The sequence below is a fragment of the Antechinus flavipes genome, chromosome 6, assembly GCF_016432865.1.
Source record: "Antechinus flavipes isolate AdamAnt ecotype Samford, QLD, Australia chromosome 6, AdamAnt_v2, whole genome shotgun sequence".
Taxonomy (NCBI): Eukaryota; Metazoa; Chordata; class Mammalia; order Dasyuromorphia; family Dasyuridae; genus Antechinus; species Antechinus flavipes.
Genome location: NC_067403.1, coordinates 185,657,045 through 185,679,620, shown reverse-complemented (window position 1 = coordinate 185,679,620; position 22,576 = coordinate 185,657,045). Strand labels below are relative to the sequence as shown.

General features: G+C 39.5%; 1 protein-coding gene across 1 annotated transcript in view; it reads left to right on the top strand.

Moving 5' to 3' along the window:
* MICU3 (mitochondrial calcium uptake family member 3) overlaps positions 1-22,576 on the top strand; it is a 97,608-nt gene that overhangs the window by 9,651 nt on the left and 65,381 nt on the right. Inside the window, exon 2 of the mRNA XM_051966473.1 lies at positions 16,550-16,703. Within this exon, the coding sequence (XP_051822433.1) occupies positions 16,550-16,703 (154 nt within the window). The remainder of the gene's footprint in view (positions 1-16,549; positions 16,704-22,576) is intronic.

Genomic DNA, 22,576 nt, shown 5'->3' with positions numbered 1-22,576 from the left:
CCTGGCCATCATTTCTGATTTTATTTCAGAGAACAGTTCTTGAATAACCTTGTGTAAATTTAGCATTATCTTAGCCGCAAAATGTGTGGTTTTGATTTTAGATAGCTATAGAACAATTAGAATATCTATCCTAGGAATTCAAGGAGTGGACTCTCCATGTTCTTTTACTGGTTCATATTTCTCAGCCCCCAGAATCCCATGTCTCTGTCCCAGAAAGTCTTGTTTCTTTGTCTTCTCTGTTTGTTACTTTTTCCTTCTCAAACAGACAAGCTGCCTTTGTACATCTCCACCTGGATATTACACTAGCATCTCAAAGTCCACTTGTGATAAACAAGGCTCTATTCCCTGTCCTCCCCCCATCCTAGGAGTTTTTGCTTTTAAATTAATGTTAATTGATATTAAATTAATATTAGTTTTTACATCACCAAAATGTCTTCCAGTGATAGATAGTAGTAAGCATTTCTATAGGGCTTTAAAGTTTGCAAAGCACTTTATGCTTTGCATATGATTTTATTTGAGCCTCACAACAACCTGGAAAGTAGGAGCTCTAATTAACTCCAGTTTATAGATGATGAAACAGGATGACAGATGAAATGACTTTCCCAGGATCACACAGCTAGGAAGTATCTAAAGCAAAATTTCTGGGTTATCTCCAGTCCTCCAAATCTATATCTTACCACTGGACACAGATGGCTCAGGAAAGAGTGAGGATGGTGACTTTGCACAATTCTGCTTCACTTAAATCCAGTTCATTTGCAAATTAGATGGTCTGATTTCTTTGGTCCTCTTTGAGAACTAAGAACAAAAAACAATCTGTAACTAGTACTAGCTGTCCTACCAAAGACCCAACTGGTTCCAGTTGAGCAATACTTCCTTCCTTCCTTCATCCCACTCTCCCTCTTTTCTTCCCTTCTTTCCTTTCTTCCCTCTGGTTGGTGAATCATACACTTATATTCTCCAGAGAAATATAAATTTCTAGAAATAGAGCATTATTAAATCAGGATTTGATATAATAGCCCATTTGGATTCAAATAGAGCTACTTGACTATGTCTTAAACCCAAATCACTCGGGCTCTCACAGATTGACCAATAATAAGAACCTGTCCAAACTTTAGTTGTTCATTGTTTGGGTGTTGTTGGCTCAGAATATGTATAAATAGCAGTTGTTTCTGTTCAAAAACCCTGAGTGTCTTCATCTCTTAGATTGATTTTCTTTTTGGAAATGAATAAAAGAGACCACTTTTTTTTTTGGTCTCATTTCTCACCTAGCCTTAATAACTGACAATCTCTCGTTCCTCCCTCCCTATATTAACACAAGCTATTTTATACATATTAAGTCAGTTTCATTTTTGTTCAGGGACTTTTCAGTCAAATTCTGTTTTTCATGGGATTTTCTTGGCAAAAATACTAAAGTATCTCCAGCTTATTTTACAATTAAGGAAACTGAGGCAAACAGGATGGAGTGACTTGTCCATGATCACACAGCTAGTAAGTGTCTGAAGCCACATTTGCATTCAGGACTTCCTGACTCTAGGCCCAGCACTCAATCCACTAACCACCTAGCTTCCCTAACAATTTCTTATGAAATAGTAATGATATAAAACAAACACTTAAATGGCAGAAGCAATAGAAAAATCTTGTGATTAAACTTTTGTAGGGTTTTTGTTTTTAAGTGAATTTCTGAGGTGGAGGGAAGGAAATTGTTTTATCATCTTTTTAAAAGATGTCTTATTCGACCTTACTAGAAATCTGACCTAAGCACTTTTTGTAACCCATGATGTAATATTTAGCTTACATAGGAGGCACATCAAACATACAATACAATACCGATTTTATTCTTTGTGTTTAAACGTGTTGAACTGGTTTAAATTTGAGAACATTAGTTCTCAGTGGTTTCCTGTAATTGTTGTGCCCCAATAAAGAATTAAGTAATTTTATTTCCTGAAATATAAACTAATTTGTAATAAACCAAAATACATACAAACTAACTTAGAAAAACTACATATTAAGTATTTGCTCTATAAAATTAAAAAAACAGATTAATTAAAGATGATTCATATACTACATAGTATTTCTAGACATTTTCTCTCCCTTTTTACTTAAGCTTTTTTTTTAATATCATTATATTATTGTTTTAATTACTATTATGTAAATTATGCAAAATATTCTTACTACTTTAATGCTCCATATTCTGTGGGAAAAATAAATGTTAAATATGCTAATCCATAAAAGAGTAGTATCCTGATTCCTCATAGAAGTGGGGACAAGAATGACCTTAGGTATTCAGTCACTTTCCTAACTGAGGTCAAGTTCCCTTAATTCCTATTCCATCTAAAAAAACCTCCAGCAAAAGCTTAGCAATATGAGTATGCCTCTCATCAAAGGACCAGACTAGTCAATAAATATTTTTGGCCATAGCAAATGATAAAGATCATGTAATGCATAGAGACACTGATATGTTTATGGAGGAATGAGGCATACTCATGAAACTCAGTAACCAAGATCTTGGGTTTTTTTCTGATATTGATTATCTAATTGTGATCATCCAGATGTTTATGGAGATCAATCCATGTATCTCTTTTATATTTTATTTGTTTTTTGAGAATTTCATTATTCATTTGTACTTTCAAAAAGTGATGGCGAGAAGACTATAAAAGGAAATGAAATTCCAGTTACTTATTTTACTTGGGGGCCTTTACTTAAAAGATTGTCCTAAAAATAACAAAGGCTGCTGAATATTTGAAAATATGTAATAAGTTTGAGATGCTTTCCAAACAAAGTAAAACTGAGCCTTCTAAGGAAGAAGCAACTTCCCATGTTCCATAAAATGATGATGAAGCTCATGAGGTAGGTGCTAGCAAAAGAAAGATTGCCCAAGCAAAGGATGATGAGAGATGTTACATTGATGACTTACCAGGAGCAATCAGGTAACATGCTTCCTTCTTGGAACAGATACCTGAAACATGATAGAGATCTTCCCAAGATTCATCAAACCTGAGCATGAGTCTCCATTTCCACTTCTTGTTCTACCAGAAGAAATCAAGGAAGCTTTTCTAGAGATTACAAAACTGGAGGCCCTGGTATCATAGGTGCTGTTTTCATTCCTCTTGCCAAATGAAGGTTTAAAAAATTATTAAAATATGGGAAGTCAATTTATGATGAAGGAAACTGTGTCAGAGAGTGACCTGGGCCATAAACAGATTGCATAAAATGAAAGCCAGAAAATATCATTTTGACTTGAATCTTAGATCCAATCCAAAGTTCTTCCAAAGAATCACAGCATCTCAGAGCCCAGCTTTTCCAACCCATTCATAAATAAGAATCTTTGCTACATGACCAACAAGTCATCATCCAGCTCTAGTAAGGGAACCCTACTACCTCCTGAGACAGTCCTGAGATCTCCTGACTCCTCTTGAATGTGAATGGTGGGAAGGCTTTTCTTAGAACTACTTAAAAAGGTATGTGATCTTATTGGTCAAAGGTTTCCTCTGTTAATGCATATTGCAACCTTCCCATGACTTCTCCCATCTATACCTTTGCAAGTTTTATCTTTTCCCCCTTCTGCCCTTTGTGGCTTCACAGAAGTATAACCCCTGTTGTCCAGGTCAGAATTCCCAATGTTTAGAAGCAGCCATAGTATCTGCCCCATCCCCAAATCTCCTCATTGCCAGGGTATTTTCATTTCCACTGGGCCTTAGTGGTATGGTCTCAAAGTCTCTCACCAATTGTGTCCTCTTGTGCATGTGGCCTACTCAGCCACTATTCTCCCTAAAAATGAAGATGGTGGAGAGGGTTGCTGTGATAGGACTGAGTCAGTCATCTTGGATGTCACCGACACAAAATCTCTCTTGTTGCGTTCTAGGATCCCACTAGCGTTTTGGGTTTGATCTGCCACATCCTGCTGGTGACTCAGATTGTGTTTGCTTTGACCTTTTCTTGCTGTTTTACATCTGGCCATAGTTCTGTATAGAAAAAAAACTGCACAGACATACATAAACCTAGACTCCTGAGTCCATTGTACAGGAAGCTCTATGATAGGACTGTTGATCTAACACTGAAAGGGGCTTTGGAGCCACTTAATACAACTCTCTGCCTTGTATGGATGAGGAAGCTGAGCCAAAGATGGCCAGTAACTTGCTCAGCATCCTAAAGGTACTGAGTATGTCCACCTCCAAAGCCAGTGTGGCTGTTCACTATGAGGTGGCCTTGCCCCAGGGTCAGAGGCAAGGCCCTACATATCAACAGCCTACAGACCAATTGGGGGCTGCAGTGCTCGCCTGCTTCTCTCTACCTGCTATCTCCCCCAGCTTCCTTCAGCTCCACTCCCCTGGTAGACTCCACGTCATCTTAGTTCATTTCCTCTATTAATGATTTCCCCTTGGCCCTGTCTTACCTGGTTTTTCCCTAGTGCACAGCATGCTGGCTCCCCCATTGAACTATAGCCCCCAGCACTTAGCCCATGATCTGGGCACTTAATGCCTGGTGACTACTTGAGTTATTGTTTGTGGCCTGACAATAGTGGAAAACACTAAATGCTTTTGAATTGAATCAGATTATGACTCCTACATCTTTAATATTAGAGAGGGACCAGCTGCTGCTGTTCTGATATTGCACAGGTGCCATGCTCTTCCTGCATAACACTGAGCTTCCTAAATCGGGGATGGCCAGCCTGGAGAAGACAAGGTCAGCCATATGGTGAAGTAGACTCACTTCTTCCGGCTTCTTGTCTGGCTTTCTGCCCCACTCATTAAAGTACATCAGTCAGGCCTGGGGAGAGGGGGAGCTGCCAAAGGGACCAAAAAAAAAAGCCTACTGATGCAAAGTGCTTAATAGCTGAATGCAAATTGGTTTTTGATAAACTCTTTGATTGCAAATATTTTTTTAACTCTTATCTGATACATCTTTGTCATTATTTAAGTTATCATGTTTGGGCAGTCAGTTAATGTAATGGGCTGAGGCTTGAGTTGATGCACTGAGGTCCCAAGCACATGAGGCTAAATAGTAATTGGACCATAATCTATTAATATATAAAGTTGGAGAAAGAATGGCCCCCACCCACTCTTTGTGCAAGTCCTGATGTGTTGTATAGGAAATGACGATTCTGGTGGGTGGAGGCAGGGGAGTAGAAAAGGAAGGGGAAGGAGAGACTGCTTGCATTGCCATCACGATGGCCTTTCAGCTCAGATCCCCCTCTGTTAGCTGGCTTCCTGTCGCAGCTGCCCATATTGCTATTGCAATCCTTATTCATCTCTTCACTTCAATAAAGATTGAAGATTTTTCCCTTAACCTGAATTCCTGACTCCGGCTGATTTTAAATACACAGTCATTACAAGTTAAAATGTGTTTAAAGTATCTATTGCCATAAATATTTAAAACATTTTTGTATTTTGCTTCATTCCATTCTGTTTTATTGCTACAACAATAAACTGTGAGGCAACATAAGATGTTAGGGTTCCTAAGGAAAATCTAGGTTCTAATTCTATTTCACTAGCAGTGTGATTATGGGCAAGATATTTAAGCCCCAAGCCCTCACGTTCCTCATCTCTAAAATGGGAATTGTTTTAGAACAGAGTTGTACTAGACATAGAGTTAACATATATGAATTAAACTCTCTGTCCTGGGGCAAGGAAAAAAAATATTTTTAAGTCACCAGTGTCCAGCATTCTATTCTGTGAGAGTATGTCATGAAGTGAGCATCAGATAGGAGAGATGGATCTTTTTTTTTCCATCTCAGCTGGTCCCAGTTCCCAGATGCCCCTCTTAGTATGAACATCTCTTAGTATGTACTGAGTGTTAGAATCTCTTCATCTCTCCACAATCAGAATTGTACATCCTGTTTCAGTCGATGGATTAAACAAAAGGGACCAACATTTAGCACTCCTGTTCAGTTCCCTTGTGTCTTTGCTTGACTGCTATCACTCTAGATGGATATACCTTCTTTGCTAGAAATTGCCAAGGTATAAGAATTAGAATGACAGAGAGAAAGCTGGAGGAGGAAGAGGAGAAGGAGGAATACATTTCCATCCTTCACCCCCTTTCTTTCTCTTCCCTTTCCTCATCTCTTTCTCTTTACCTCTAAATTGAAAAGAAGTATTTGAGAGAGGAAAAAAAATCAATGCAAGTAATTAATTGATGCATTCAGAAAATGTATGCAGTGTGTAGCACCTGTGGACCTCTCACCTCCAGAGAGGGGAATGAGGGGGGAAAAAGCACAACTATGTAATAACTCTCAAGAGTTATATAGCAACAAATATGTTGGTGGCAGGAGACATTCTCTCTAAAAACATTCCCCTTACCACAGCCTTAATCCCTGTAAAAATGCATTTAGTCTGAGAACACTCAGAGAAACTTGTAGTAGAGGATACTCTCTCAAAGAATATTTAAGATACCACAGCTTTATCTAGGATATACTGCAACATATCCAACATATAAAGGACTGCTTGCCATCTAGGGGAGGGGGCGGAGGGAGGGAGGGAAAAAAAATCGGAAGAGAAACGAGTGTCAATATAAAGTAATTTAAATAAAAATTAAATAAAAAAAAAGATACCACAGCTTTGCTGTTTATGGAAATGCATCTAGTCTCAACACTGAGAGGACCTGATATTTATAACATTTTAGTTGCCTCAGGCTTGAGGCTGAAAAAGCTAACGTTGTTGAGAAAACTTTGACCTCTCATTTTGGTTACTGTTCCATGAGAAATGAAGGTAAACTGAGGCACAAAAAAGTCTGTTCATGTTTGGAAATCCTTGAGCCAAATGGAGACATATGGTAGAGAGCATTTGAGTAAAGGTCAATGCAGATTTTTTAAAGTTCATTATAGTATTCTGTAGACCACCTGGACAGAAAGAGAAAATAGATTATTTGGGGAGCAGACCACAAGCCTAGCATGGTATAGTAATGAGAAGAGAAATTCAGTTATCCAGATATGAAGAAAGAAAGAAAGAAAGAAAGAAAGAAAGAAAGAAAGAAAGAAAGAAAGAAAGAAAGAAAGAAAGAAAGAAAGAAAGAAAGAAAGAAAGAAAGAAAAAGAAAAAACTAATAGTTTTTTGCCTTGCTTTAATAACAATTTCATCTTTTACAAGGCAGAGGAGTCATCAAGGGAGAATTCTGCATCTGATTCTCTCTAAAAATGAGGCAAAGATTGTTGAGATAAAATTATGGGAACCCCAAAGAGGTAATAACCTCCCTCTCTTCCAAATTTGTAATAGAAGAGAGGAGATAGAGGACAATAGTCTGAGATGTAGGCAACTAGGTGGGGCAGTCAGTAAGGGTCTTGGACCTGTAGTCAGGAAGACCAGAGTTTAAATCCTGCCATCAACATTTACCAATAGTGTGATCCTGGGCAAAAGACTTATCCTCTTTCAATCATCTGTAAACTGAGAGTAAGAATAATGGCTACCTCCCAGAGTTGTGATGAAAATCAAATGAGACAGCATATGTGAACTGCTTTATAAACCTTAATATGTCCTAGAAATACTAGATATGATAATGGGGAGAGCAGGTTCTAGGGAATTCAGAGGAAAAGGGGAGTTGGTTCCATGAAATAAAATTCTGTAAGAGAGGTTTACCGAGGAGAGATGGAAGATACTTAACAATAAAATTCCAAAAAAACAATTCCACTGGGGGTGAAAAATGGAATTTGTCTGAAGGAACATATGTAAGTGCCAACCAAGGCACTCACCAACCAAGATTTTTAAAAATCTATAGAAGGTGGAAACAAGGCCACAGAACAGATCGATGAATAAAAGGGTAGCACAGTCCTATAAAAATAACTTCAGGTGCATTGTAAAATTCAGACTGAGCTGAAGTTGGTAAGAGAAGCAAAAAATAATAGGGGCCCAGAAGGGGGAAATCTAAAAAAGAAGAGGATTTCTATGGAGTATGTAGCTGGGTTGGGCAATTGATAGTCTTGATAGGCTTGAAGTCAAGAAGACCAGGATTCAGATTCAATTTTGGACACTTACTAGTCAGGGGTCCCTGGGCAAGTCACTTCACCTCTACCTGTCTTAGTCTCCTTATCTGTCAAACAGAGACAAAATTATCTGCTTCCCAGGTTTGTTGTGAGATTCAAAGCACTTTACAAATCTCAACATTTTTAGATGAGATATTAACTGATCATACAGATAAGATAGAGTTACTTAATTATTAGTTTACATCTATTTTTTTTCCTGCTAAAGAGAGGGGCCTTCATACTGAAAATACAGAAGCAAAGTGGACAACTTAAGAAGGATCTCTAGCAAAAGAATACTTAGCTCATTGCCCTTTGGCACCTTGCCCATCCTAAAGTGGGTCCAGAAAAAACCTGCTGATGTGACTGTAGGTTATATAAATTCAATACTGGTGAGATGTTTAGACTCGAAGAGAAGCCAAGGATGGGTCAATGTCTACTTGGCAGGGGGTCTCCAGGGGAATGACTCACATATCTGTGCTCGATTTACCCTATGCTGTTTAACTTTTTTATCATTTACTTGGATAAGGGCAAAGATGTCATCAGTGGTATGCAGGTAAATAATTAACAATTAGTCCTTTGGAAAAAAATGTACATGGAACACTGCCCTGGATGTCCAATTTGCAGAGAACTCTCACTGGATAGAATAGCTAAGACACTGAATAACAAAGTGTGACATAAAAGAGAGCTCAACAGACTTACTAATGCATTGCAGGGAATTAATAAAATGAAAGTTCATAGACCTATATAACAGTCTTAGATAAGGTCAAAAATTCAGTATGTGCAGAATAGAACCAGCTTTCTTAGCAATTTGTCTGAATGCTCCAACTTTAAAGGAGTATGAGTATACCTGGGATGTGGCAGCCAGACCCACATGGGGTTTTTGTCTTAAAACAGAAACTGGATGATGACCATTTGTCAGATGTAGATTGACCTAGGATTCTTTTTAGATCTCACCTTCTGTGATTCTGAGATAATTTGTTGTAAAACAGGAAAAAGCAGTTATTTGTCAGGACAATCATCCTGTTAATATACAGTAATAAGAGGCAAGGTCTTCACAAAAGAGCAAAGCCTTTACAAGAGTAGTTTTTACTCTCATGATCAGTTTTTCTACAGAAACAGAGAAGTTGGAAGGAGAGGGAGAGTTTAGAGGAAGAGATGATGAGTTCTATTTTACATATGGTGAATTTAAAATTGGAAATGTCTCAAATATAGTTGATTTTCTGTGAATTCAGAAATCATGTGTATGAAGATGAGAGTTAAATTCATGAGAACTAATTCAAGAGCATGGAGGATAATCCCAGAAACAATCATTAGCCCCAGTTTTCATGACTTTATGTTTATTAATACTGGATTTATTACATTGTCACCTGGTTTTAAAAAACATATTCACTTCATATTCCAGTTACTGCCACATGTAATAGATTCTGCCATTGCCCTTAGTTCTGACTAAATAGCCCCAAAAATGTAGCATTGATGCATCCTTGAAATTTCTTTCACTTCTGAATAATTCACTGTAAAACAGTCTTTAAGATGGCATTTCATCTTAAAGGGAGTACTGTCTGAACTGACTTTTTTTTTTTACTGAGGCAATTGGAGTTAAGTGATTTGCCCAAGGTCACACAGCCAGACAGTGTTAAGTGTCTGATCAGATTTGAACTCAGGCCCTCCTGACTTCAGGGCTGGTGCTCTATCCGCTGCACCACCTAACTGGCCCTGAACTGACTCTCATTTTGAAAAGTCATTTCTCAAGAAAAGATGAGCTCCAACTTTAGAGGACACTGGAAAAAAACTTTATAAAGACCTGCAATCCAGAGGGTAACACTTTCTACCTGTGGAAAATCATTTCACCTTTGGAGGACTCATTTTCCTCATCCATTTAAGAGGGTTGGACTAGATCCGGATCAGTGACCTTTAAAAAAGAATCTCGATAACTGTATTTCAACATAAATTGGTTTCCTTTGAAATATTATATGTTTAATTTTATGCATTAAAAACATGATTCTGAGAAGGGATCTATGGGCTTTACTAGATACTTAAGAGGTCCATGACCTAAAAAGAGTTAAGAACTCGTGCCTAGGATCCTTCTGATTTCAAACCAATGAGTTTTCCTTCTCATCATTTGCTGTTGCCACTATCTTCCTTCATATTACTTGGCCAGTGTAGTTTATTTTCCCTAAATCAGATAAATGTTTAAAATCCAATTAGGCATAGTTAGTTGTAGGCAGATTAAAGATTCCTTGTGTTCAGTTTTCCTGTTAACCTAAGTACGAAGGACCCAATCTGATTGAGTAGTTTGAGAGTCTGGTGACTGAATTTTCTCTAATTCAGCCTGCATGAATGGAGTAGGGAAGGAAGCTCTGCTCTTTCTCTCCTGCTCAGTCTACCTCCTGCAGCTCCTTGTAGTTGTTTGCTCATTGTTCTCAAAGACAGTCATGACATCAAGGAAGTGATGCCATGACATGCAAGTGAATTGAATTTAAGTGAGGGAGGATTTGTAGCCTCGTAGTCTGCACTGGCAGTCCTTTAAAAGTTTCCAGTCTTATGTACCTGTGCCATGATAAACTCTTAACACCTTCCCGTCTGAACACAAAAGTAATTCAGATTGCATTTTGTGACCACTATACTTGATGCTCATTGTTAAAATCTTCATCTGATGCTTCCTCACTGCAGAATATTAGCGGCAGTGGGTCCTCAAAGTCTCTATTGACAGACAACAAACTTCCAGCAGATATGGTCAACCTAGAAAGACTTGGAGTTCCATCTGATGTCTGGTGTCTGAGAACCAGGTTGGCTAAGTTTGGAGAGGCTTATTGATTCTTGGTCTGTAGGTTAGTGGAATTTGCAGCTATTGTAACTTCCAAATACCATCTACCAGTAGTGTTATGTTTTATGTAAGCTGAGAGAGTAACTACCCTGGCAAAATTGTTTTTAAAGTTTTAGATTATAAATACATATTGCATTTTTTAAGCATTTTATAGTTTTTAGTTTTATAGGTTTTTTTTACCATCATGTTAATCTTCTCTGTATAATTGTAGCAAATCAAAATATGTACAATTTGACCAAGCAATACATTTTATTTCAAAAAATATCTTTTTAAAAGTTTGGGGCAAAGGAGAGAGATGACATGAAATTAACTTTTGAAACATATATTGGATTTGGGTAAGAAAATGATAGGGCTTTGAGTCCAACCAACTTTATTTGAAATATCGTATTATGCAAAGTAGGTCAGCCAGTGAATACAGGTGTACTAGTATTAGTTTGACATTTGTAATATAAGGCTAATTCCACTAATCGGAGATTCGTGACACTTTGCCCGAGGGAAACGGGGATGCTTACTTTGTAAAAAGCACAGAGTGTTAACATGATACAAGATCATTGTAATTTGTAGGCAAGAAAGACATCCAAGAGGATTAGTGAGCTAAAGTTTGGATCTCCTCCACCTCCACCCCTCCTTTATTTGTTAGCTGGTTTGGGTGTTTTTTCCCCTTGAACATTCATAATGGTGATGTTAAAACTTCAAAAGATTTAAAATTAGAGAAACTCTGCAAAGTTCAAAAGTGAGGTCTACCATTACTTGCGACACTGTGGCCTTTTCCTGGCCCCAGGCTTCCTCCTTTCTTACTTTTAATGTTTTGGTAGATCCAGTATCCTTGACTGAATTCATAGGCTTAATTTCTTATACATTGAAAGGTTTAACAAGATCAGGTTTAACAACTACCCTAGAGCATAAAACACTTGGTTTCGAGTTGGATTGAAGATAAGGTCTTAGGCTAAAGGTTGGTGTTGATGGAAAGGAAAGATCTATGTAAGGGACAACATAGTAGGTAGAGTACTGGGCCTGGAGTCAGGAAGTTCAAATCCAGCCTTAGACACTTACTAGATGTGTGACCCTGGACAAGTCACTTAAAACTGTTTGCCTCAGTTTCCTCATCTGTAAAATGAGCAGGAAAAGGAAATGGCAAACAACTCCTGTATCTTTGCCAAGAAAACCCAAATGGGGTCACAAAGAGTCAGACACAAGTGAACAAAAGTAATATCTGTATAAGAGACATTGTGAAAGAATAATCAATAAGATACAGTGACTGCTTAAGCATGATGAAGAATCTTCCAACTCATAATACAAGAATTTTCTCAATTTTCTATGTTGAGGGTAATCAAGGGATCTCATACCCTTCAGTGAGTTAGTGGGGTGTCTATCTCAAGCATGTGAAGACTTCTCCCAGTGGAATAAACAGATGAGAATAACCTGTTCCAACAGCCATGGAGGTGGCTAAAGCAAGTGCTGTGGAATGAGTAGAGGTTGGTCAAACATGGAAGAAGCTAAGGTCATCTTCTGTATCCTGGGACCATAATTAATCATCTTGACCTTTGTCTTATCATTGTATTCTGAGAGAGTGAGGATGATGACTTGGCGTACCCCCTGCTTCAATCTAATTATGGTGAATCAAAAAGCATCAGCCATGCCATTTTACCACTTTTATCTCAAGCTCATGTGGCAATGGGCAAGATGAAACAGCAATCATGATACACTGGGAGCTGGAGTCACAATCCTGCACACCGGCAGACCAAGCCATGGGGATCATCTGCTCCCTAGACTGAAACAGCAGCGGGATGCAGTAGCCCCAGGTTTTCTGAGAAGCCTTTTTAAGGATCATTCTGTTCACCCCCTGCTGTGAGAAAGGAGCTAATAAGAGTACCCCAAAAAGTATCTGCTTCACCCAGGCCTGACCTTGCTAAGTATGGTAAAATGGTATGGTTGGTGTCTTTTTTTGTTTTTCTGAGGCATTTGGGATTAAGTGACTTGCCCAGAGTCACACAGCTAGGAAGTGTTAAGTAAGGCCATATTTGAACTCGGATCCTTCTGATTTCAGGGCTGATGCTCTATCTACTGCGCCACCTAGCTGCCCTTGACTGGCTCATAAATTGCACTGAAGTGGAGTTGCTCAGTCATCAACTCCATCATGCCTGCTTCAGCTGCCTTCATGACCGTTTGGACAAGTTGTTCCCATCCACTATTCCTTTGAGAAAAGTGCTTAGGCCAGACACCCCATTAACTCACCCCTTAGATAGCCTCAATCTGGTTTAGCCCGCTGCCAAAATGGTTTACTGGGATATGGCTACATGCTGCAGCCTCTTGGAGGCACAGGAGAGAACTAGGTGAATGAGATGGACACCCAAGATGGAAAGCAGCCTTCCCCCCAAAGGGGCATGAACACATACCACACTCAAGGAATAAGTGAAGGAATGAATAGAAAGAATAAGTGAGTGCCTGACTTCCTCCCCCAGCAGCAGCAGTCTCTTCCTTTTGTTCTGTCCTGAGTGTTGATGATAAATCCATTTCCCTAAGCATTGTTGACATCCTATCATCCTCCTACTTCAGAGACTACAATGTCTCTAACTGGTACTTGTCAGAGGAGATCTCCTTTGGGGCAGAGTATTGCTTGTGCCCTCCTCGGCCTCGCCTTCTTCATTCAGGGTTCGACTTCTCTTCTTTGGACACCCTAGAGTTCCATGACTACTGCCAGACACCATCACCAGATCAACATTAGTGGGAAGATGAAAAGATGGGCTTTTGTTCCAGCAATAAATTTGGCATCATTACAAGGATTGTACAGTTTCTAAGCCTTTCTTTGTTCTGTTGATGTGTATCATCACACATCTTCAAGTACATTCTAGTAGTGCTCACACTATTCAGCCATTCAAGGTCATTCATGCCATTCCCTGGAGCCCCATTACTCCCTAGTGCTTTCTTCCCAATTTTTCTGGGGCAAACCCCAAACCCAGCTGAATTCACTTCCTGCAGGGCCTTCCTGAAGGCCCTCCTTCAGTTCACTTTGCTATTGATGTTTACATCAGCCACGTGTACTACCCTGAATTGTTCTTTTTGCTTCCTATATTCTCAGCCGATCTCCTGAACTGGCTTCTACTTCATCAAATGACTCTGTTGTCTTTAAAATACTACCTGGCACATAGTAGGTGTTTAATAAATGCTCATTGATTGATTGATTGACCTGCTGACAAATGACTAGGGCATAGACTTTGCGAAAATGAACACAAAAGTAAGCCAGAACCTTTGGCATTACCCCCTCCTTCTGCTTACCTGCTTGAAACTAAAGGAAACCATTCACCTGTCCAGCATATATCCAGTGGCTGCAGCATTTGCCCACATGTATAAGATGGAAGAATCTGTAATCATACCAAGTGAAGGCTGAGAGCTCCTCCCAGTGATAACACCTGTCAACCCGCCTTTTATTGATTTAGCACTCCCTGTATGTCAGGGACTCGGGGCATAAGCTCTGATGGGGCTAATGTGCTGGTCCTAGGTGTTATCTCAGCCAGGCGCCGAGGTCAGCTGGGGCCTATGTTTGGTGCTTGGATTCTCTAACACCAGGTCTGGCCAGCGGCAGCTCAGAGCTTAGGGACCAGTCATGGAGTTAGCTGTGACACAGCCAAGAAGCCTTAGGGCCCTCAGCAGCTGCAACTGGAGAGAGCTCAGGCTAGAATTACAGAAGGCCAGCACCCCAAATGCCAAACCTCTTGACCTTCATCTTGTAACTGGCCTAAATGATGGCTTTTGTCTGTGCTTTTTTCCAAGAGGTTCCAGAGGCCTCCTTTCCCCAAGGCTCATCTCAGCCCCATCAAATCAGGAATAGGGCCTCCACACCTTTAAAGGAATAGCACTTTAAAGGAACAGAAACTTTCCGTTTGCCATCAGCCTCCCACTTCAACTCTCTTCAAGGGGAATAAATATCTCTGTTCCCTTAGTTACAAAAGAAACTCTCCCTCCCAATCTCACCGATGCTCTCAGGAATCACACAGGATTGATAGCCACCAAAATTTTATTTGAGAACAATTGGGATAGCAAAGGATTTGAAGAGTTACATCAGGGCCACACAAGTGTGAGCACAGGCCACTTCTAGATGGCAGCCAGAAAGACAAGCCATCTGTGGGCTTGTCTCTATGTGTCTCTATCTCTTATTCTGTCTCTATCCGTTCATCTCTGCTCTCCCCTCCCCCACACTGGGCAGGCAAAAGTCCCAGAAGAGAGCACCCCTCTGAGTGTGAACCCACAGTTCAGCTGGGAATTCAGGACTAGAGGTAAATACCTTTGGTGAGCAGGGACAGGCCCAATGCCTACCAGGTATTTCTGGCAAAGGGCTCCTACCTCCCCATCTCTGGGTGCCGCCTTTTAGCTTCCCATCATCTCCATTCACTACAAACCTTGCAGCTCAGTTCCAAGGGTCCCAGAAAAGGAAGCCTCTCTCTGGCCCTCCAGCCCTCACTGCTATGGGAGGGAGGATGGAGTTTTCTTTCTCCTTCCCAGTCCTTAACCACACAGTCACTTTCTGTGGACAGCAGTCTGCTTGGATGCCACATGTAACCAGGGTATCAGAATTTGAAATGAGTTCTTTTTAGTGAAAACATTCTAGTAATTTTTATCATTGCTTTTCAAATACACTGAATACTTTCAAATCACTTGGATACTGTTCTGTGACGTACTATCCTTGGTACATAAGAAATTTTGTATAATTAACTCCACTGGAGCCCTACTGTGATCCCTTGCCAGGTCACTGAGATGACCCTTGGTGTGAAAAACTATGCCAAACTATCACAAGCTCTAGTAAAATTGGGAAGATCTTGAGTTTAGCCAGATAGGAGACATTGCCCGCATGGTCAGAGTTCCTTAAAAAGGCCTATTTCCAGAGACTTGGCCACTAAAGCTGGGAAAAAAAGATACTCATATATCTCCCTGGGATCATTTGTGTACAGTTTGCAGACAAAATATGTTTATGAAAAAAGAAATGACTCTTTTTGTAGTTTCCCTTTCAATCAAGAATAAATTCAAGTTATTATAAGTCCACTTATTCAGAAGGATTTTTTTCCCCTGGCTGTAATAACAAAGTAGCTCACATTTGTGTAGAGATTTATGATTTGCAGAGACCTTTCATGAATTTTATGTCCTTTGAATCTCACCATGTCCTCCTGATTGTAGAGATAAGCAAATGAAGGATTTTGACTCGGGTTTTTTCATTCTTCCCTAATTGTTTTTTTCTAATATACCTAAGTTTTGGAGAAATAACAAATTAATTTTCTAGCATTGGGATAGAATTTGTAGAACCTCTTACTCTAGTTTTTTGTTTATGAAAATCATTTTAAAGTTTCCTGTGTTTAACTGAAGAAAATAACAGTAAAATGATGGTAGAAGAATTTTGACATGGGTGCTCATAAATTTTAGGAAAGCATGCTCTTGGCTTTGATCTTACTGCAAAAAAGAGAACTACTTCTGTCAAAAACTGATTCAAAAGTGAAATCTCTAATTACTCATGTTAACTAGGGGGCCTTCCACAAATGGCAGAATTAAAACTTTGTTTCCATTTTGTCTCTACCACTAACAGGCTATGTGACCACTGATGCGCTTGTCACTTCATACTCTCAGACTTCTTAGCCATCTTGTTGACAGCATTTGTCTCCACAAACAGTTCTGATTTCTTTGTTCTCACACTTTTCCCCCATTTCCTGTATAATTCAAGTTAAAGCAGTGACCTTTTCAGGGAAAATTTTTTCTGAAAACAACCAAAGTTTCTCTTCCTTTTGCAGGTAGCTGCTGGTAAAGCAGATTTGGAAGACCTAGATGTCTTTGCCACTTCTCGGGAAAGACGGTTTCGTTTATTTGCTTCTTTAGAATGTGAAGGTCAATTATTCATGACTCCACAGGATTTCATCCTGGCTGTTACAACTGATGAGCCCAAATGTAAGTGTAGTTTTAAAAATCAGTTTATCTACTTGCTTAGTTTTTATTCTTTGCAGTTTACATTGCCAGGCCAGAGAATTTAATGCTATAGTGGCCAAAGTCCTAAGGTCCAATGATCAGGATTCGTGATTTGGTTCCCTCACTCCCAACTAAGGCATCTGAGACTCAGAGGGGGGATTTTGCTCACTCACAACTTGTAGAACCAGGCCCAGACCTTTTCTGATTTCAAGTACAATGGTGTCTTCCCATTATAGTCTACCACCCTATTCCTCCCTTGTAAAAATGAGAATACCTATTTCATTACTTGTCTCTCTGAGGTCTTATAAAGAAAGCAACTTACCAGCCTTAAAGTGGTCTGCAAATGTCAGTTATGGGTATTTTTCATATTTCTCAACCAGGCGAAACAGCTTCTTCCCTTTTTCAGTAAGTCTCAGATCTGCTGGCTTTGGTTTTCCTGCCAGTGGTCATGATAGCAAGTCATCCTCTCCATGCCTGTAGAGAGGAGCTGCCCCAGCACACTGAAGGCTGGTCCCTCTTGGGCTTGTTACATTCTAAGGGACCCCTTGGAGTCTTCCAAAGTAAACACTGAGCTTGTGTTTCCATCTTCCCAAATCTTGGATAAAGGTTTTTGTTAGAAATGAGATGGCACTCAGTTGATCCCATCATATGACTTCCCATGACCCTGTTTGTCACCCACAATTCTAATTCCTTGGGAACAGTGGTGTTCTAAGATGAGCAACTAGAGAACAGAGCCAGGAGAATCTTTGCATCAAATAGAGTCATCTCGAATCCTGAGAAGTACCATACAGCTACCACCCAGGGGACTCCCTTCAAGTCTAGATCTTTCTTACTGTCTACCTATAGTGCTCATTCCAAGAGTATATGCTCAGATATAAGACTGCTTCACTGGACTAAGTCATTCAAGAAGGGAAGATGGCCCTCAGAACTTGGGCCTTCTATTGTTCATCTCTGCAGCTACTTCTAAGTATATTGCTAGGCTAATCTCTCTTAAATAAGAACCTTGGATTTTATCACAGTGTTCTGGGCCTTAGGCCCATGCAGTCATAGAGCTGGAGTAAGAAAGGATCTCCAAGGCTATCCAGTCAATTCGCTGATTTTACCCATGAAGAAACTGAGACCTAGAGAGCTTCAGAGAAGTCCATAGTCACACAAGAAGTAAAACTCTGAGCCAGGATTTGAAGGCAATCCTCTTTCTTTAAAGTCAGTGTTCTGTCCAGTAAAACAATAGGGTTTACAAACAGGAACCTCAGGAACTTCTCACCAAAGATGGGGAAATCTCTTCCTATTGTCTCAGCATCACAAAGGCATCTTTCTTGATCACAGTGAGTGACTTTGGGGAGCATGGGCTCTCTCCCTGTTCCATGCCATGCCTTAGCCATCCTGAGTTATCTTTGTGGGGAATAATCTTGTAGGGTCTATCCATGTGCACAGGAGTCTCCTCAAGGAGAGCAGCCCTGAAAGCTATGTTTGGACTGTTGACCCAAGGGGATTTTAATAAACAATAAACTTGAGTGTAATTTTGTATTTTCTGAACTTTTTGTTCAGTTATGGGATTGTAAATACATAATCTACAAAACAGAATTCTTTACCTACTTGTTTTCTTCTCATATTCTCATTAAAAATATTCTCAATGTGCATTATTTTTAAAACGATTTTGTTGTGGAAAAAAGGCAGAGGGAAAAGTTCTGGTCAAATCCAATGTCCTCTCCCACCACCTGAGAAACGGTCAGAAATACAGCAAGTGATACAGAAGCTCAACAATTAAGAAAGAAGAAAGAAAAGAAAACCCTACACCGTAATCCTCGTGGGAAAGGAAAAGACAGCAAAGAACCAAGACTGGCTTCTCTTTCTGCCTATTGCCCCTCCCCTTCACCAGTCTGCTCCCTGCTTCCTGCATGCTGACTGTCTCGGGGCTGGGGGAGAAAGAACTGAGAACTCTGTCCAGAGAGCTCCTGGAGGCTGCTATCAGCCCTGCACAAACCCTGGGGAAGTAGGAAAGAAATCAGCATTTATTAAGTGCCTATTTGATGCCAGGCACTGCTCAAAGTCCTTTATGACTATTATATCATTTGATCCTCACAACAATCCTGGGAAGTAGGAACTGTTATCATTCCCATTTTACAGGTGAAAAAATTGAGGCAGACAGCGGCTAGTAAGTGTCTGAGCCAAGATGTGTACTCAGGTGTTTCTGACCCCAGGCCCAAAGTTCTATGCACTCTGCTGCCACCTAGCTGAAACCTGAGAGGTAGGCGTCACCTGCAAGGGAAGAGGAAGGAGAAAACTGCCTACATTTATCCAGATATTACAGAGTAGTAGCTACGATGTTGGAAGAAGAATGGTGAGAGAAGCCCAGAGACACTAACAGGAGGCAAAAGCCTGGAAAGGAGTCAGCAATGCAATGTATAGTCTGAAATTTTGTGGTGGTTCATTCATTTCTGTGACATCCAGCTCTCTGGGCCCCCCATTGGGGGTTTTCTTGGCAGAGATACTGGAGTGCTTTGCTATTTCCTTCTCCAGCTCATTTGAGATGAGGAACTTGAAACAGAATTAAGTGACCTGCCCAAAGTCACACACAATAAGTATCTGAAGCTGGATTTGAACTCAGAAAGATGAGTCTTCCTGACTGCAGATCTGATGCTTTATCTACTGTTCCACCTACCTGTCCAAGTCTCAAATAGCTGCACACAGACGCCAAAGAGTAGACAAAGTCAATATCCCAGGCATCCATTGCTGAATTGTGGTGTGATGAAACCTGTTGTTGAGCCATGACGAATTATAATAGCCCAGGATGGGGCTCAAAAGGAACTAAGTAGGTAAAAGAAGAGGAACAGTGAGTCAGAAGGGAATCACAAATGTAGTACATACATTCATCTGAGGAGCCAGAAGGGAGAAACCCAAAGTGAGTAAAGATCAGGAAAAGCACAGAGACAAACAAGGAAATCAGTCACATATTTGTGAGTCCTACAGAAGACCTGGACAGGAAGAAGAAATAGATGAGTCTGGAAAGAAGTTCAAAAGCCCAGCTTGGAGGCATAATAGGTCTGTCTTAAATTCAAACATATACTAGAATTCTGTTCCAAACAGAGCAAGTAATCACTATTAATATACAATCATCTTTCAAAAGGTGGAAAAAACCACTAGAGAAAAACCTATCCTGATTTCAGTACTCATCAACAAGGACAGAGTTGTCGGCTGGGGTGAAATTAATGGGAGACTTCAGGAGAAATGACTACCCTGCCTTAGATGTTTGATAGAAAAGAAAAGAGAAACAACTGATAAATGGTCAAAAGATATGAACAGGCAGTTTTTAGACAAAGAAATCAAAGCTATCTATTGTCACATGAAAAAAATGCTCCAAATCACTACTGATTAGAGAAATGCAAATTAAAACAACACTGAGGTACTACCTCATAGCTATCAGATTGTCTAATAGAATAGAAAAGGAAAATGTGGGAGGGGATGTGAGAAAATTGGGACACTAATACCCTGTTGATATTGTGAACTGATCCAATGATTTTGGATCTATGTACAAAAGGATATAAAAGTGGACATATCTTTTGATCCAGCAATAACACTGAGAGATATACATCCCAAAGATATCCAAAAAGGGGGGGGGGGAAATGATCCATTTGTACAAAAATATTTGTAGCAGTCTTTTAATGGTGCCTAAAAATGAGAAATCAAAGGAGTGCCATCAGTGGGGAAATAGCTAAACAAGTAGTGGTATATGATTGTAATGGAACATTTTTGTGCCATTAAAAAATCAGAAGGATGATTTCAGAAAAATCTGGAAAGACTTATGTGAACTGATAGTAAAGTGAACAGAACTAGGTAAATATTGAACATGGTAACAGTAATATTGTTTTATGATAAATTCTGAATGGCTTAGCCACTCTCAAATATGATCCAGGATCTTCCCAAAGGACTAATGATAAAGCACACTATCTGCTTCCAGAGAAGGAACTGATATCATTTAAATACAGATTGAGGCATGCAATTTTTCAATTTCTTTCATTTTTTCTTTATCCAAGTCTTCTTGTACAAAATGACTAATATGTAAAATATTTTTACATATTTGTATTTTACATAATACATAATTGTGCATGTATAGCTTATATCTGATTGCTTACCTTGGAGGGAAGGTAGGGGAGGAGAAAAAGAAGGGATGGAATTTAGAACTCAAATTTTTTAATGAATTTTTTTTAATTGAAGAAAAAAAAGAAAGGAAGGAAAAGCTAAATGTACTCTGAGGTATGATCTAGATTTGAGGAGAACAGATTCCAAGGAGCTCAGTAAGATTATAAGATCCCATGGACCAAAAACCTCAATGGAAAGTTTTCCTCAAAATTCATTTCTGAAGACACAAAGAAAAGTACTTCTGATGAGGAGATAAAGGAGGAGTTGTCTAAAGAAATCAATATCAATTCACAGGAAACGCATCAGCCAACTTAGATTTATAAAAGACAGGTACAGAAGATGGAAGCAAGGGCATGTGATAGAGGAAGAACCAAAAGCACAGCAGGGCCTTATGAAAAAAGAACCAAGTGCTAAGGCTGGAATAAGAGCCATAGGTAACCAAAAGAGATCTTTTTAAAGGTTGCCTATATTTGAGAAAGAGGAGATTAAAAGAAGGGCTCAGACTACTATTCAGAGTGGACAGAAAGATGGCAACAGATCACAGGTAAAGGGCAAATTGCTCAATTGATGTTTTATTTGTATTATCTTTGACAAGCAAAATGATCTCTGGACTAGGAAAAATAGAGCAGAAAAGGATCTTGGATAATTGATGCTCAAGATAGATTAGGGAGGTAGTAGGAGGGCATCCCACTGCCTTTGATGAGTTCAAGTCACCAGATACAGAACTGTAAGACATTGAGAGAGCTACCTGAAGGTATGATTGCCAAGTTGAAGAAACTTCAACTTGTTATAAAAAAGTTATAGAAAAGAGGAGAGATATTTTAGAACTTGAAAAGGATAAATGTCCCAATGTTTTTAAAAGTAGAAAGAAGGAGTGAATTCAGAATCTGCAAGTTGTCAGTCATAGAAGTTGATTTCAACTCCTGGCAAAAGTCTAGAATGTATTAGTTCATGAATGACTCCACTGCTCTAGAGGAGGAGATAGGGCCCAATAAACAACCAGGCTTCCCACAGGCTAGGTTCTACAAAACTAGCCTCTTTTCCCTTTTTGACAGTTACCTGATAGGTCCATCTACCCAAATTTATCATATCATTTGATAGTCATGCTCTTCCTGTGCTCCTAATCAGAGAACCATAGGCTAGATAATTATATGTACATTGATTTGGAAGCGGTTGAGTAGTTAGACCCAAAGAGTAATTATTAACAATTCCCTGTTTCCCTGAAAGTCCCTTTTGGAGTGCCTCTTTATCTGTGTACATACAACCCTGAGCCTCATTTCCATCAGGAACTTGGAGAAAAGCATGGATGGTCTGCTCTTGAATGTAGAGATAGTACAGTACCCCATGAGGCAGCTAGCTATTACATTGAGCACCGTTGTCAGAAATCAGAAGATTTTGATAAACTAGCACGCTGAATCCCATCTTGTCAGATTGATTTATTAGGGATTAAATTTCAATGCAGTAATCTCACGACTGCAGTAGGGGAATGCATGTCCAAATGGCAATCTTTGAATTATAGTGGAGATTTCAGTGAAGTGAAAGTTCATCCACAGTGAATAGTTTACTCTAGTAGCCAAAAATTCAGACCACATCTTCAGGTCTGTTAATCAAGGCATAATGTTCTGGTTTTGGGAAGTGCCAGTCCTGTCTTGTTCTATCATAGATGACCATTCTGTTCTATTTCCACTGTCACACTTATGACACTATTAGCAAAC